The sequence below is a fragment of the Salmo salar genome, chromosome 28 (genome assembly GCF_965601325.2).
Source record: "Salmo salar chromosome 28, fSalSal1, whole genome shotgun sequence".
Lineage (NCBI taxonomy): Eukaryota > Metazoa > Chordata > Actinopteri > Salmoniformes > Salmonidae > Salmo > Salmo salar.
In genome coordinates, this window is record NC_138318.1 from 11327798 (window position 1) to 11343495 (window position 15698).

Below are 15698 nucleotides of genomic sequence, written 5' to 3' on the forward strand. Positions count from 1 at the left end.
GTTGACGGTGTGGAAGATGAAGATGGCAGTGTCTACTTACTCTTCTTAGTAGTTTGCGATGATGATGATGTTGTTTTCTTAGTCTTAGTTGTCTTTGCCGATGGTGCTGATGAAGGTGGTGAAAATGATGAAGATGATGTCTTCTTACTCTTACTAGAAATTCTTGAAGGTCTTACCTGTGGCTCAGTTGGTAGAGCATGGTGTGTGCAACGCCAGGATTGTGGGTTTGATTCCCACGGGGGGCCAGTACAAAAAAACAACAACACAAAATTGTATGAAATGTATGCATTCACTACTGTAAGTTGCTCTGGATAAGAGCGTCTGCTAAATGACTAAAATGTAAAGTGGTGATGATGATGTCTTTTTGCTCTTCTTACATGTGATTAGGTTAAGTAGGCAAGGGGGGGGGGGGGGTGTCTTTGTGTTGTCATGGTGACTGGAGCCATCTTGCATTTGGGAAGGTGGCTGTTTAAGTCTCTCGAAGGTTTTCCCACAGAATGGACACGCCTCTACTGAGGAAGACATGACTGCAGGAACACAGAGAGCAGAACAATAAAAATTATGAAAATATACTGAACAAAAATATAAACGCAACATGCAACAATTTCAACGATTCTACTGAGTTATAGTTCATATAAGGAAATCAGTCAATACATGAATTAATTAGGCCCTAATCTATGGAGCCAGGCCCAAAATCAGAATGAGGTTTTCTCCACAAAAGGGCATTATTACAGACAGAAATACTCAGTTTCATCTGCTGTCCAGGTTGCTGGTGTCAGACGATCCCGCGGGTGTAGAAGCTGGATGTGGAGGACTTGGGCTGGCTTGGTCACACGTGGTATGTGGTTGTGAGGCCAGTTGGACATACTGCCAAATTCTCTAAAATGACGTTGGAGGTGGCTTATGGTAGAGAAATGAATATTATATTATCTGGCAGCAGCTCTGGTGGACATTCTTACAGTCAGCATGTCAATTGCATGCTCCCTCAAAACTTTAGACATCTGTGGCATTGTTTTGAGTGACAAAACGGCACATTTTAGAGAGGCCTTTTATTTCCCCCAGCACAAGATCCACCTATGTAACGATCATGCTGTTTAATCAGCTTCTTGATATGATACACCTGTCAGGTGGATGGATTATCTTGGCAGACATGCTCACTAACATGGATGTAACAAATGTGTACACAAAATGAGAGAAATATTTTTTTTGTGCATATTAAAAAAATCTGGGATCTTTTATTTCAGCTCATGAAACATGGGACCAACAATTTACATGTTGCGTTTATATTTTTGTTCAGTATAGATTATATTAATTATGTTTTATTTTTAGATGTTTTATTTTTTACCTCTAATGACAGACTTTGTCAGAATCAAAAACTATACATGATCTATACATTATGTAAAGCAATAAGGCTCCTCGGGGGTTTGTGATACATGGCCAATATACCACGGCTGTATTTATCACAACACAACGCAGGGTGCCTGGACACAGCCATTAGCCGTGGTATATTGGCCATATATCACAAACGCCAGAGGAGCCTTATTGCTATTATAAACTGGTTACCAAATGTCTGACATTACTTCTGCTAAACTTGTATTTCACTCGTTACCAATACAGCAATTTGTTACAGTTGTAAAGATAAAGACAACAGATATGTATCTAGTAGTCAAGGCAGTGATTTTTTTTTAAATAGACCTTTGCTGCCCCCTAGTGGCAACTGCAGCTCCACTACAGTGCCTAGTGAGTCTACACACCCTTTGGCCAGTTATCACATTTAGCGGTGCGTGGGTAAGATCACTGGGGAAGGCACCAGGGAAAATAATGCATTTACACCTGTGTTGTGAAAATGGCATTGTTTGCTCTATAACCTGTTAGTTCATATGCCTTGACACTACAGGAGGTTGGTGGCACCTTAATTGGGGAGGCCGGGCTCGTGGTAACGGCTGGAACGGAGTTAGTGGAATGGTATCAAATACATCAAACATATGGTTTCCATGTGTTTGATGTCATTCCATTAGCTCCGTTCCAGCCATTATTATGAGCCGTCCTCCCCTCAGTAGCCTTGACACTGATATGCAATGCATTCGGAAAGTATTCAGACCCTTTGACTTTTTCTTACGTTACATCCGTATACTAAAACGGATTAAAAAAAAAAACATTTTCCCCATCAATCTACACACCATATCCCATAATGACAAAGCGAAAACAGATTTTTAGAAATTTTTGCAAAAACAGAAACACCGTATTTACATAAATATTCAAACCCTTTGCTATGAGACGGAATTGAGCACAGATGCATCCGGCTTCCATTGATCATCCTTGAGATGTTTGTACAACTTGATTGGAGTCCACCTGTGGTAAAATCAATTAATTGGACATGATTTGGAAAGGCACACACACCTGTCTATATAAGGTCCCACTGTTGACAGTGCATGTCAGAGCAAAACCCAAGCCATGAGGTGGAATGGAATTGTCCATAGATCTCCAACATTTTTTTTTACATTTTTACATTTTAGTCATTTAGCAGACGCTCTTATCCAGAGCGACTTACAGTAGTGAATGCATACATTTCATTTCATGCATTTTTTTTGTACTGGCCCCTCGTGGGAATCAAACCCACAACCCTGGCGTTGCACACACCATGCTGGCGTTGCGAACACCATGCTCTACCAACTGAGCCACAGGGAAGACAGACTTGTTTCGAGGCACAGATCTGGGCAAAGTTACCCAAATACATTCTGCAGCATCGATGATCCCCAAACACACAGTGCTTTGAAGCATCCACACTGCGGAGGCTTCTGGTCCAGAACAAGAGAACCCCTACTTTATAGTCTATGGCGTGAATGAACGACAAGTCACACTTCGTTAAAGAAATAGGTTTTATTTTAACGGTTAGAGTGGCATTATTAAACAAGGAAGAACGCTGATTGTTAGAAAAAGGAAACATGTCCATAGTCTGTTCAATGACAAGGCAAAGTGTGAAACAGCAAATCAGCAAATAATCATCTGCCCATTTTTTAAACAACCATTTACACATGAAAGTAAACCAAGTGTTTTATATTACAACTAAGGCATCAGTATGTACAAGGCCAGAGCCAGAGAGGGACAGTGGAAAGACAGATGCGCCATCTCCGTAGCCGGAGGGAGACTATGGCAGTTGATCCTTATACACTTACGGTGAAGGCACAGTGTGATTTAGCAGAAGAGAAACGTTCAAACGCTGATCTGGAGTTAGTCTCAAGCTGTCATTCAGCACTATAAAGGTGGCAGATTTTACAGTGTCAGCATACCTATACACATTAGGACAGTACACACACTATGGTCATCAACAACACAGGTTACAGTATAGACAGGAAAGAAACAAAAACATTTCAACTAGAATAGAAATTGGAGTCAATCTGTACAACTATAAACATCAAACAGATGACCAGAGCATGATGGTCTAACGCAATGCATGTCCCTTTACAAGGGCACCAATGGGAGGAGTTATAGAACGTTCATATAGGAATTAACATGCATGTATGGATCTACCTGAAGGTTATATAACATTTGCTCCCCAAATGAATGCAGCCCAGGGTCTGAGATACGCCCCTCTGCTCTTCTGGGTTGTATTCATTAAGGCACACCGTAGCAAAATGTTTCAAAACATTGTGCAATGAAAAAAAAAAGAAAACAGGCGTTTCTTATTGGACAAGTACAGATAGTACCTCCCCGTTGTAGCCCGTTTCTTCCAATTCGTGCCTAGTGAATACGTCCAAGAACAGGTTCTCACAGAAGACATTTAACGAAGAATCTAAAGCTTTAACCTGGAGTATCCAATATAGACAAGGGGTATTCAGATATTACCCTACGAGGTATGGAGTACTGCTGGTTCTGTTCTACCTGATAATTAAATTGCACCCACCTGATGTCCCAGGTCTAAACCAGTCCCTGATTAGAGGGGGAAAATTGAAAAAAAGCAATGAAGGTCCAGATTTGAATTTGAGGGGACTAGACAATAGACTACAGACACAATAATGACATTTATACAATGGTCTCCATACAACCCTGAGATAACAATATTAGCTAACCGGCACGCCTGCCTGCTGCAAGTGTGTCCTTACAGCAGAATTACAAGATAACTACCAGGGAATAGGAAGGCAGACATTTAACTGTATACACACACACACACACACACACACACACACACATTGGAATGTAGGTGATCAAGGACATGATTGATTAAATGATAGTTTACGCAAATACCTAAGGCTAAACAGGTATACAAAGATAGCTCAGTACAGATGAACACATGCGCGCACGTGCACACACACAGTGATTAAGGGTTATTAAGATGTTGTATGAAGGCATTATGGTTTCTCCATCAGTTGGTCACACAGATCAGTGGACAGGAGAGGGGCTATGACAGCACGGTAGGCATCAGGGTAGACATCAAACTGACCCAGGGACAGAGCTTATTATCCAGCATTCAATCATGTCCCTAGCCAAACTGACTTCAGAGCAGTCTATAGACCATCCACTCACCACAGGGAAGTAAAAACCAAATAAAAACATCTAAACAGAAGTGGAACGTCAAGGTCCTCCCCAAGGCATGGGTGTCCTCGACCAGGTCCTCTTAAAGGCTGGTTTATTGCAGGTCCTCTTTTAAAGGTGAGAGGTCCTCAATCAGGTCCTCATTTAGGCAGGAGAATAAGTTCTCTCTGGGGTCCTCTCAGGCTAGTTTTGCTCAGGTCCTCTCTGGAGGTCATAGTTCACTGGAGCATCAGCTGTTTGAGGTTGTCATGGAGGATAGTATCCTTGACATCTCGGAACACCAGGCGGATGTTCTCTGTGTTGATGGCTGTGGTGAAGTGGTGGTAGAGGGGCTTCTGTGTCAAGTCTCTTCTCTTCTCCCGGAAACAGTCCACTAGGAACTTCTGGACGTCCGGCAGGCTGTGGTCCGGCCCCGTGTACTCTGGGAAGTATTTACTTAGCGAAACATTCAAGACCTGCCGAGAACAAGGATCAGACGAACATAACATGGAACGTCAGTACAATCAGAAGGTTGGTTTGGCCTCAAATTACAATACTTGACATCAATATATTTCTATCTGAAAAGCTAAGAGCCCATTTTCTTCAGTGAGGACTCATGCGAGCAGGGTCCAATCTACTCAAGGCATCTCTAAGCACACTGTCTTAGGTAAACGTGTTTGTGATTACGGGGAATGTGACTGTACGGACCTTCTCCTCCAGCAGGTCAGTCTTGTTGAGGAAGAGGATGATGGAGACTGAGAGGAAGACTCGGTTGTTGACAATCGTCTCAAAGATGTTCAACGACTCTCTCAGACGGTTGGTCTGCCTGTCCTCCATCAAGACCTAGAACACACAGGGGATACATTTTTTTAATAAATTAGGTAGTGTGTGTGTGTGTGTGTGTGTGTGTGTGAGAGAGAGAGAGAAACAGAGGGCGTGTGTGGTGAGCGTGTTCAGTGTGCGTGAGTGTCCACTGTGTGTGTGTGTGTGTGTGTGTGTGTGTGTGTGTGTGTGTGTGTGTGTGTGTGTGTGTACCTGGTCATACTCTGAAGAAGACACTAGGAACAGTATGGAGGTGACAGAGTCAAAACACTCAAACCACCGCCGTCTTTCCGAGCGCTGTCCTCCCACGTCCACCATCTTGAAGGGAATACTCTTGATCTCAAAGTCATACTCATGAATGCCCTTAGTGGGCTTACGGGCTAGCAGGACGTCATGCTGGGAAGGGATGTAGCTCTGGAGGAGAGAGAGGGATGAGTAGAAGACAGGAGAAGAGGACAGGGGTGTTAAGGAGGCAGAGTGATTTATGGAGGGAAAGAGGGTGAGGGAGAGAAACTTACCGGCTCCCCCAGCTTCTCCACATTGTCCAAGAAATACTTAACCGACTCACCCTGAGAGAGAGGAGAGAAATGTGTTTTAGCTTCATTGCCAATCCTACTAATACTCAGATTATGTACACACATCAGCCTAAAACTGCTGCATGTGGGTGAGTGAGTGTACTACAGTGGTAGGGCAACTAGATTCAGCCGCGGGCCGATTTGTGTCGGGGGTCGGAACTCAATCACAATAATAGGAAAAACCACATTGACCACAACTAAGCCTAAATATTGATTATGTTTGAAAATAACAATAACGTCATACTTTGATTTCATTGAGCACGTTTACATGCATACTAATAATTCGATAATCTGATTATGGCAGTAGGCAGATTATGCAATAGTCATATAAAACACCTTACTCTGCTTATCTTGAATTGGCAAAAAGGTCAAAAATCGAAGTAAACCTACGCCAATTAAAATATGGTTTTCTGAGCAATCTTTCAAATTATTAGGGCATGTAAACACCTTAAAACGGCACTCCAGAAGTATATTTGATCTGCGCGTGCGCTAGCGCCAGCAGAGTAATCCTCCCTTTTCAGCTCAAGTGTGTTCGGAACAACTGAATGTATGGGTCTTAGAAGTAGTTTTCACATACAAACTTTATACAGTGCATTGGGAAAGTATTCAGACCCTTTCACTTTTTCCACATTTTGTTACGTTACAGCATTAATCTAAAATGGATTAAATAGTTCCCCCCCCCCCCCCCCCCCCCCCCCATCAATCTACACACAGTACCCCATAACGACAAAGCAAAAACAGGTCAAGAAATTTTAGAAAATGTATAAACATTAAAACTGAAATCTCACATTTACATAAGTATTCAGACCCTTTATGCAGTACTTTGTTGAAGCACCTTTGGCAGCGATTACAGCCTCGAGTCTTCTTGGGAATGACGCTACAAGCGTGGCACACCTGTATTTAGGGAGTTTCTCCCATTCTTCTCTGCAGATTTTCTCAAACTCTGTCAGGTTGGATGGGGAGCGTCGCTGCACATAAAATGTTCAGGTCTCTCCAGAGATGTTCGATCAGGTTCAAGTCCAGACTCTGGCTGGGACAATCAGGGACTTGTCCCGAAGCCACTCCTGCATTGTCTTGGATGTGTGCTTAGGGTCATTGTCCTGTTGGAAGGTGAACCTTCGCCCCCAGTCTGAGGTCCTGAGCGCTCTGGAGTAGGTTGTCATCAGGGATCTCTGTATTTTGATCTGTTCATCTTTCCCCTGATCCTGACTAGTCTCCCAGTCCCTGCCGCTGAAAACATCCCCACAGTATGATGCTGCCAGCACCATGCTTCACTGTAAGGATGGTGCAAGGTTTCCTCCAGATGTGACACTTGGCATTCAGGCCAAAGAGTTCAATCTTGGTTTCATCAGACCAGAGAATCTTGTTTCTCATGGTCTGAGAGTCTTTAGGTGCCTTTTGGCAAACTCCAAGCGGGCTGTCATGTGCCTTTTACTGAAGAGTGGCTTCCATCTGGCCACTCTACCATAAAGGCCTGATTGGTGGAGTGCTGCAGAGATGGTTGTCCTTCTGGAAGGTTCTCCCATCTCCACAGAGGAACTCTAGAGCTTTGTCAGAGTGACATCGGATTCTTGGTCACCTCCCTGACCAAGGCCCTTCACCCCCGATTGCGCCGTTCGGCCAGACGGCCAGCTCTAGGAAGTCTGCATGGTTCCATACTTCTTTCATTTAAGAATGATGTTGGCCACTGTCTCCTTGAGGACCTTCTGTGCTGCAGACATTTTTTGGTGCCCAGATCTGTGCCTCGACACAATCCTGTCTTGGAGCTCTACGGACAATTCCTTCAACCTCATGGCTTGGTTTTTGCTCTGACATGCACTGTCAACTGTGGGACCTTAGAAAGGCACAGAACTGTCTATATAAGTATAATCAAGTTGTAGAAACATCAAGAATGATGTAAACAGGACACAACTTAGCTCATTTTCAAGTCTCATAGCAAAGGATCTGAATACTTATGTAAATAAGGTATTGGGTTTTATGTTTCATACATTTGCACAAACTTCCAAAAACCTGTTTTCGCTATGTAATTATAGGGTAGTGTGTGTAGATTGATGAGAATAAATAAACATTTAATTTATTTTAGAATAAGGCTACAAAATGTGGTAAAGGTCAAGGGGTCTGAATTCTTTCCGAATGTACTGTATGTACAAACTCAATCAAATATGCTCACATAGGTCTATTTTTATTTGTGGGAAAACTTGGGAATAGATTTCCTCAATTAAACAAATTTGTAGCTGAATTCTTGGTAATTCCCCTTGTAGTGGAATGGCCGCAAGTTGCCAACCCCTGTAGTGCATCCATGTGAAGTCAGCATTCGTGTGCCTGTATGTGTGTGTGATGTGTAACGGAGTGTGGGTGCGTTTTCCACCCTGTCCTCCTGGTCTGGTGTTGTTTCTCAGTAAGTGGGGCGTGCCCAAACACAAGCCTGCACAGCCAAGACTGGCTCACATTCCAGTCTGAGAGTGTGTGTTAGAGCATGTACTCACACTACCCCTGAAAGCTACAGAAGTGTAAATAAAAAATAAAAAACGATCTATTCTTGTGTCTTTGTGATGATTAGATCACAACCATGTGTGTGTGTGTTTTTTACTGTACACATTCGATAATAACACTAAAATGCCTTTTATCTTTACAACTCACCTGGCCTGAAAAACCTGTCTGTCTCTGTCTGTGTGCGGTTGGCTAAGATTACAGACTATGTAGAGTTGATCAAAGAAGAGCTCAAGTGTCTGTCCATACAGGCAGAATACTTTTTAAATGTAACTAGGCAAGTCAGTTGGGAACAAATTCTTATTTACAATGACGGCCTACACTATACACACTGATAAACATACACACACTGATAAACATACACACACTGATAAACACACACACACACACACACACACACACACACACACACACACACACACACACACACACACACACACACACACACACACACACACACACACACACACACACACACACACACACACACACAGGCCCTGTGCTACTGGAACCAGGATATCATTTGACAGATGGCCTGAGCTACAACCCAAAAGTGAAACCTAGGCATACGATTTGTTTCTGTAACAGATCCTGCCTCCCTTCTTACTGTAAACACACACACACACACACCAGGATTCCCGTTAGGAAAATGTGGCGCCGAACATTTGATCGGCAGCATTTTAATTTAATGGACATTTGATCAATTTAACGGACCCATATGCATTGGGTGCGTAACTTGATTTGGGCGTCCACCCACGGTTCTCAGAATGACAGAAATCACGTTTAGATTATAGCTAGGCCTATTCATCTTAACAGAACATGCAAGTCGAGGATGCAATGGCGTGTGTCCTTACCGATTTCTGATGCGCACTTTGAAGATGTTAGAATAACTACCACATTTACTTTTCCTGTGCCAAGAAGACAACAAACAGCAAAATCACTAGCCACTATGTCAATCTATTATTGCCCATAGCAGAAAGGTTGACCTATTCTATTGGTCAGCTTGTCGTACTGTGCGAGAAAGAAATATCCAGATCCAAGTAGACTCTGGGACAGTTGTTTGACGATAGGTTGTATGAATTATGGATCTTTTTTTGTTGTTGCAATGAATCTGATGCAACAGACCAGAATGTTTTGCTTAAAATGTTGATAAACTATTATTTCTTCACATTATAAAGCGCGGCAACGCACCCTAGGCAACGCACCCTAGGCAACGCACCCTAGGCAACGCACCCTAGGCAACGCGCAAATGTTGGTTCCATAATGCAATTAGCAGGAAAACACATGTCAAAAGCGCATTATACATGTCAGCTGTTTCATGTGACAGTGATGAAAATCAGTTAGAAATGTAGAAAGAGGGGAGATCTAAAGATGCAGAAATAAGCATGGGTTGCTAATATGACTAGGATTGTGGCTTCGGCTACTGGACAATGAAAGAAAGTTTATTTGAAAACAAATAGGACATGAGAGAAATAGGCTACTGGTTTCAGTGGCATATGGAAGTCTTTATAAAATAATTGCCTCCACGTTTCTATGTTCGGGATTTACTTTGAAGCAAGGTAAGACATGCCTCATAATATGACGTAAAACATTCAGGCTTCAAACAATTAAGTATACTGTATGTTTCCAAAATGCATACTGCCTCCAGCTCATTGCAAAGTGGTGTGATGCACTGAAGCCTGCCTACATCCACTTGAATGGTGAATGGGAAGCACGCTTTTATTACCAGTTGAAAAAAAAAGAGAGAAGGTTTTTAGCGCTTTTAAAATCGTGGCTATCAAAAACTTAATACACAATTGCATTTAGAATTGTTACACAATGATTGGGCTTATAAAATCCCGTTTCATTCCAGCAGCCAACGAATGAGCTGTTTGAGAAACTGTAGCAGCAGGAGCTCTCACGCTGTCCTGACAGATTTCCGCTCATAGCCTCTATACGCAGTGCACTACAAAAATTAACCTATAGACCGATAAGCATGACCAGTCAAATGCATTTCCATCGACTGGTATTTCAATCAATGAATAGGTTAAAACACATTATTTAGCAATGGGATTTTTTTTCTTTCCCGGACAATTGGCTGGCAGCAGTTTTATTTATCAGATTTTCATTTATTTAAAAAAGATTGGCCAAAAGCCGGCTATTACCGGCTGACGTAAACCCTGACACACACCCACACACAGAGTTATAAACACAAATTGTTACATCTCAGACTGACTTCCCGGCTGTCGATGCCCCCTTGTGTGATCGTAATGCCCCATTAAAAAAAAAAATAGCCCTATTTGGTAAAAGACCAAGTCCATATTATGGCAAGAACAGCTCAAATAAGCAAAGAGAAACGACAGTCCATCATTACTTTAAGGCATGAAGGTCAGTCAATGCGGAAAATTTCAAGAACTTTTAAAGTTTCTTCAAATGCAGTCGCAAAAACCATCAAGCGCAATGATGAAACTGGCTCTCATGAGGACCGCCACAGGAAAGGAAGACCCAGAGTTAGGGCGGCAGGTAGCCTAGTGGTTAGAGCATTGGGCCAGTAACCGAAAGGTTGCTAGATCGAAACCCCGAGCTGACAAGGTAAACATCCGTCGTTCTGCCCCTGAACAAGGCAGTTAACCCACTGTTCCCCGGTAGGTCGTCATTGTAAATAAAGGTGAGTGATGGGGTGCTCCTGGAAGTGGGTTATGAGAGCCTCTGCTGCAGAGGATTAGTTATTTAGAGTTAACCTGTTGGGGCTAGGGGGCAGTATTTTCACGGCTGGATAAAAAAACGTACCCGATTTAATCTGGTTACTAATCCTACCCAGTAACTAGAATATGCATATACTTATTATATATGGATAGAAAACACCCTAAAGTTTCTAAAACTGTTTGAATGGTGTCTGTGAGTATAACAGAACTCATTTGGCAGGCAAAACCCTGAGACATTTTCTGACAGGAAGTGGATACCTGATGTGTTGAATTACCTTTAAGCCTATGCCATTGAAACACACAGGGGTTGATTAATGTTTTGGCACTTCCTATTGCTTCCACTAGATGTCACCAGCCTTTACAAAGTGTTTTGAGTCTTTTACTGTGAGATCTGACCGAACAAGAGCCATGGAACGGTGATGGCCGATTAGACTCTGGCGCGCGAGTTCATGTTGGGTACCCTCGTTCCAATACGTTATAAAAGAGAATGCATTCGTCCACCTTGAATATTATTCATGTTCTGGTTAAAAAAGGCACTAATGATTTATGCTATACAACGTTTGACATGTTTGAACGAACGTAAATATATTTTTTCCCCTCGTTCATGACGAGAAGTCCGGCTGGCTTAGATCATGTGCTAACAACACGGATCGTTTTGGATATAAATGATGAGCTTTTTTGAACAAAACTACATTCGTTATGGACCTGGGATCCCGGGAAGTGACATCTGATGAAGAGAATCAAAGGTAATGGATTATTTACATAGTATTTTCGATTTTAGATCTCTCCAACATGGCCGTTTGTCTGTATAGCAAAGCATATTTTTCTGGGCGCAGTGCTCAGATTATTGCAAAGTGTGATTTCCCAGTAAGGTTATTTTTAAATCTGGCAAGTTTATTGCGTTCAAGAGATGTAAATCTATAATTCTTTAAATGACAATATAATATTTTACCAATGTTTTCTAATTTTAATTATTTAATTTGTGGTGCTGACTTGACTGCCGGTTATTGGAGGGAAACGATTTCCTCAACATCAATGCCATAGTAAAACGCTGTTTTTGGATATAAATATGAACTTGATAGAACTAAAAATGCATGCATTGTCTAACATAATGTCCTAGGAGTGTCATCTGATGGAGATTGTAAAAGGTTAGTGCATCATTTTAGCTGGTTTTATGGTTTTGGTGACCCTGTCTTTGAATTGACAAAACATTACACACAGCTATTGTCAATGTACTCTCCTAACATAATCTAACTTTATGCTTTCGCTGTAAAACCTTTTTGAAATCGGACAACGTGGTTAGATTAAGGAGATGTTTATCTTTTAAAGGGTGTAAGATAGTTGTATGTTTGAAAAATTTGAATTTTGACATTTATTTGGTTTCAAATTTGCCGCTCTTGAAATGCACCTGCTGTTGATAGGGTGCACCACGGGTGGCACGCTAGCGTCCCACATAGCCCCAAGAAGTTAACTGCACCTCAGAAGCTGCCCAAATAAAAGCTTCAGAGTTCAAGAAACAGACACCAACAACTGTTCAGAGGAGACTGCGTGAATCAGGCCTTCATGGTCAAATTGCTGCAAAGAAACCACTACTAATGGACACCAATAATAAGAAAAAACTTGTCTGGGCCAAGAAACACGAGCAATGGAAACAGACAGTCCAAATATGAGATTTTTGGTTCCAACCGCAGTGTCTTTGTGAGAGCAGAGTAGGTGAACGGATGATCTCCGCATGTGTGCTTCCCAGCGTGAAGCATGGAGGAGGTGGTGTGATGGTACTTTGCTGGTAACACTATCAGTGATTTATTTAGAATTCAAGGCACACTTAACCAGCATGGCTACCACAGCATTCTGCAGCAATATGCCATCCCATCTGGTTTACGCTTAGTGGGACTATCATTTGTTTTTCAACAGGACAATGACCCAAAACACACCTCCAGGCTGTGTAAGGGCTATTTGACCAAGGAGAGTGTTGGAGTGCTGCATCAGATTACCTGGCCTCCACAATCACCTGACCTTAACCTAATTGAGATGGTTTGGGATGAGTTGGACGGCAGAGTGAATAGAAAGCTGCCAACAAGTGCTCAGTAATGTGGGGATGGCCTTGCCCCTAAAATCAAGAAATTTCAGGCCTGACACTGACTTATATAGCCCCTTGGCATCATGTAAACCTGGTTGTCACTGCTGTATTGCTGCTATGTCACTTTTATGTCAGTGTTAGTGTTGAATGCAGCCGGTACAGGGCTATGAGTGAGTGTGTGTTCTGCCTGTAAGCAGACCAGCATTCCATCACAAATCATACTCTCTCTCACCAACAAACATCTCACCAATACTCAAGTATTTTTCCATCTATAGCTTGTTCTCCATTTTATGGTGAACCAACCTGTGCTATTTGGGTTGCTAATTTCATTCGTTCCGACATTTCTTAATTTCTTTCTTTTTACTTTTTGGATTATGTGTACATTGCTTGTATTGCTAGTTATTACTGCACTGTTGGAGCGAGAAACACAAGCATTTCACCGCACCTGTGATAACATCTGCAAATCTGTGTACGCAAACTTTGACTGAATGTTATCAGCATTTATTTCCATGACTCCAACTCATTTTCTCATGGCTCTTCCTTGCTCCTCTGCAGCAGACAGAGTGAGCATTACATCGAACACAATAAAAAAATAATAATAAACAAACAAATAAATAAATAATAAATAAAAAAATTCGCTGTATCGATTCGCAATACACAGAATCATGATAAAACCTCAATACATATCGCAGCAGTACCTAAGTATCTTGATAATATTGTATCGTGAGGTCCCTAGCAATTCCCAGCCCTAGTGTGTGTGTGTTAGGAAAGACCAGGTGTCAAGAGAGGAGAGCTGAGGTCTGCACAGCTAACAGACTGATGCACGTGCAGCTTGAGCATCCGACACACACACCAACCTCACAAACATGCAGAGAGAGACATTGAGAGACAAGGGAGGAAGCAGCAGCAAGTCTCTGGTCTCTGTGAAAGTTTCACTTTCACTTCACCTCAGCCAGTCTGCAGAGGCCTGATGAATCTGTGTGTGTATCTGTGCATGCGTGTGTGTACTGACCAGCTGGAACTCCCTGCGTCTGTCGTAGGCGTGTTGTATGGCAACGTCAGCCCACAGGGCCTGGATGGAGGGCAGATACTTGAGGAACACGCTCGTCTCCACCTGGCCGTGCACCATCATCGAAGATCGTGTGTCAAATGACATCACATTGTCTCCGTGCACCTGGTTGTCAGAGGAGCCCCAGGGGATCTGAAGCTTCTCCCGTGCATCCACCAACACACGCACACCTGAAGGGGAGAGATGGGGTTTAGAGTTAAACACACACACACGGGGGTCTGTGGCCCACAACCCTATCTGACAAGTATCAGAAGGCAACAAGGCTGATTTAAAAGAAGTCTGAATGTTCGAGGATATAAACCACAATTAGATAGTTTGGTCACTCTGGAGGCAAGTTACACCACTGTTCAAAACGAAACTGAAAAAAACCCTCAAAGAATAACGTTAGAGTTGAATTTTAGAGCTGGCAGCAGGAAGTCATATTTTCTAAAGAGGCGTCCTAATGCCCTTCTTGCGTCATTATTTGTGTATATCTGATTTAGTTAGCTAGTTATAACATAACATGGCAATTTTACATTAGAAACGGCGATACTCCCACACTAGTCGATAGTCATCAACACGGGCGTTCCTCCACTAAACGGGGAATTTGTATTTCTGCAGCTAAACCCTTACAGTAGCTAGCTAATCTGCTGCTAACTTCGGATAGCAGCTCCACTTATAAACATAATGGAAACCTTGCCAAAAAGTTTTCACCACTCAAGTTACAGTCGGGCCCGAAAGACGAACGTTAAGAATGTTAATGTAGCTTTTTTAGATATAGTCCCGTAGACTTTCTCCCTAGTTACCTTTGATAACATTGCTGTAAATGATTGCCCGGAACTCTTCTCGAGCTTGCTGGTCGAAGTCCTGCCCGTGGATAATCCTCATCTGTTTGAGGAAAGTGGACTTGCCGCTCTCGCCCGCGCCCAGTAGAAGTATCTTCACTAGTCGTTTCACGTAGGTTTTGTCCCGGGAAATACTTTTGTCAATCGCCTTAGATTTCCTCAGCTGTTCCACCTCGGTGTTGGTAAGCAGGCAAGCGGGGAAGCAGTGGTTTAGCACGGATCGGGTCGGCAGGAAGTCCGCCATGTTTCAACCAGCTTCATCGATACACTGGAGAGAGTTTGCGCGTTCATGTGAGGAGCGCGGAAACGCTACTGCCTACTCTACGCCATAGAAATATAATGATTTCTATGTAAATACACGCTGGCTGCGTTTACACAGGCAGCCCAATTCTGATCTTTTACCCAATTATTGTAGAAAGAGCTGATCTGATTGAACAAAATACCAATACGTGGAAAAATATCAGGGGTGTATTCATTACGCAGATTCTGTTGCAAAACGTTTAGTAACGGAAGCAAACGGAACAAAACGGGGAGGGACCTACTTGAAATTATTGCAAATGTTTGGATTAATGATTACACCGCTAAATTGGGCTGCCTGTGTTAATGTTCACACACACACACACACACACACACACACACACA

The 15698-nt window shown here is 42.6% G+C and overlaps 1 protein-coding gene across 1 annotated transcript; it reads right to left on the minus strand.

Moving 5' to 3' along the window:
* Window positions 1-2865: 2865 nt before the first annotated feature.
* LOC106589443 (guanine nucleotide-binding protein subunit alpha-13) lies at window positions 2866-15475 on the minus strand. The gene is made up of 6 exons (XM_014179439.3): window positions 15018-15475; window positions 14176-14402; window positions 5853-5903; window positions 5548-5748; window positions 5221-5355; window positions 2866-4988 (listed from the first exon to the last, which is right to left on the minus strand). The coding sequence occupies exons 1-6, from the start codon at window positions 15298-15300 to the stop codon at window positions 4752-4754; spliced, it is 1134 nt and encodes a 377-aa protein (XP_014034914.1). The 5' UTR covers window positions 15301-15475; the 3' UTR covers window positions 2866-4751.
* Between the last annotated feature and the right edge of the window lie 223 nt (window positions 15476-15698).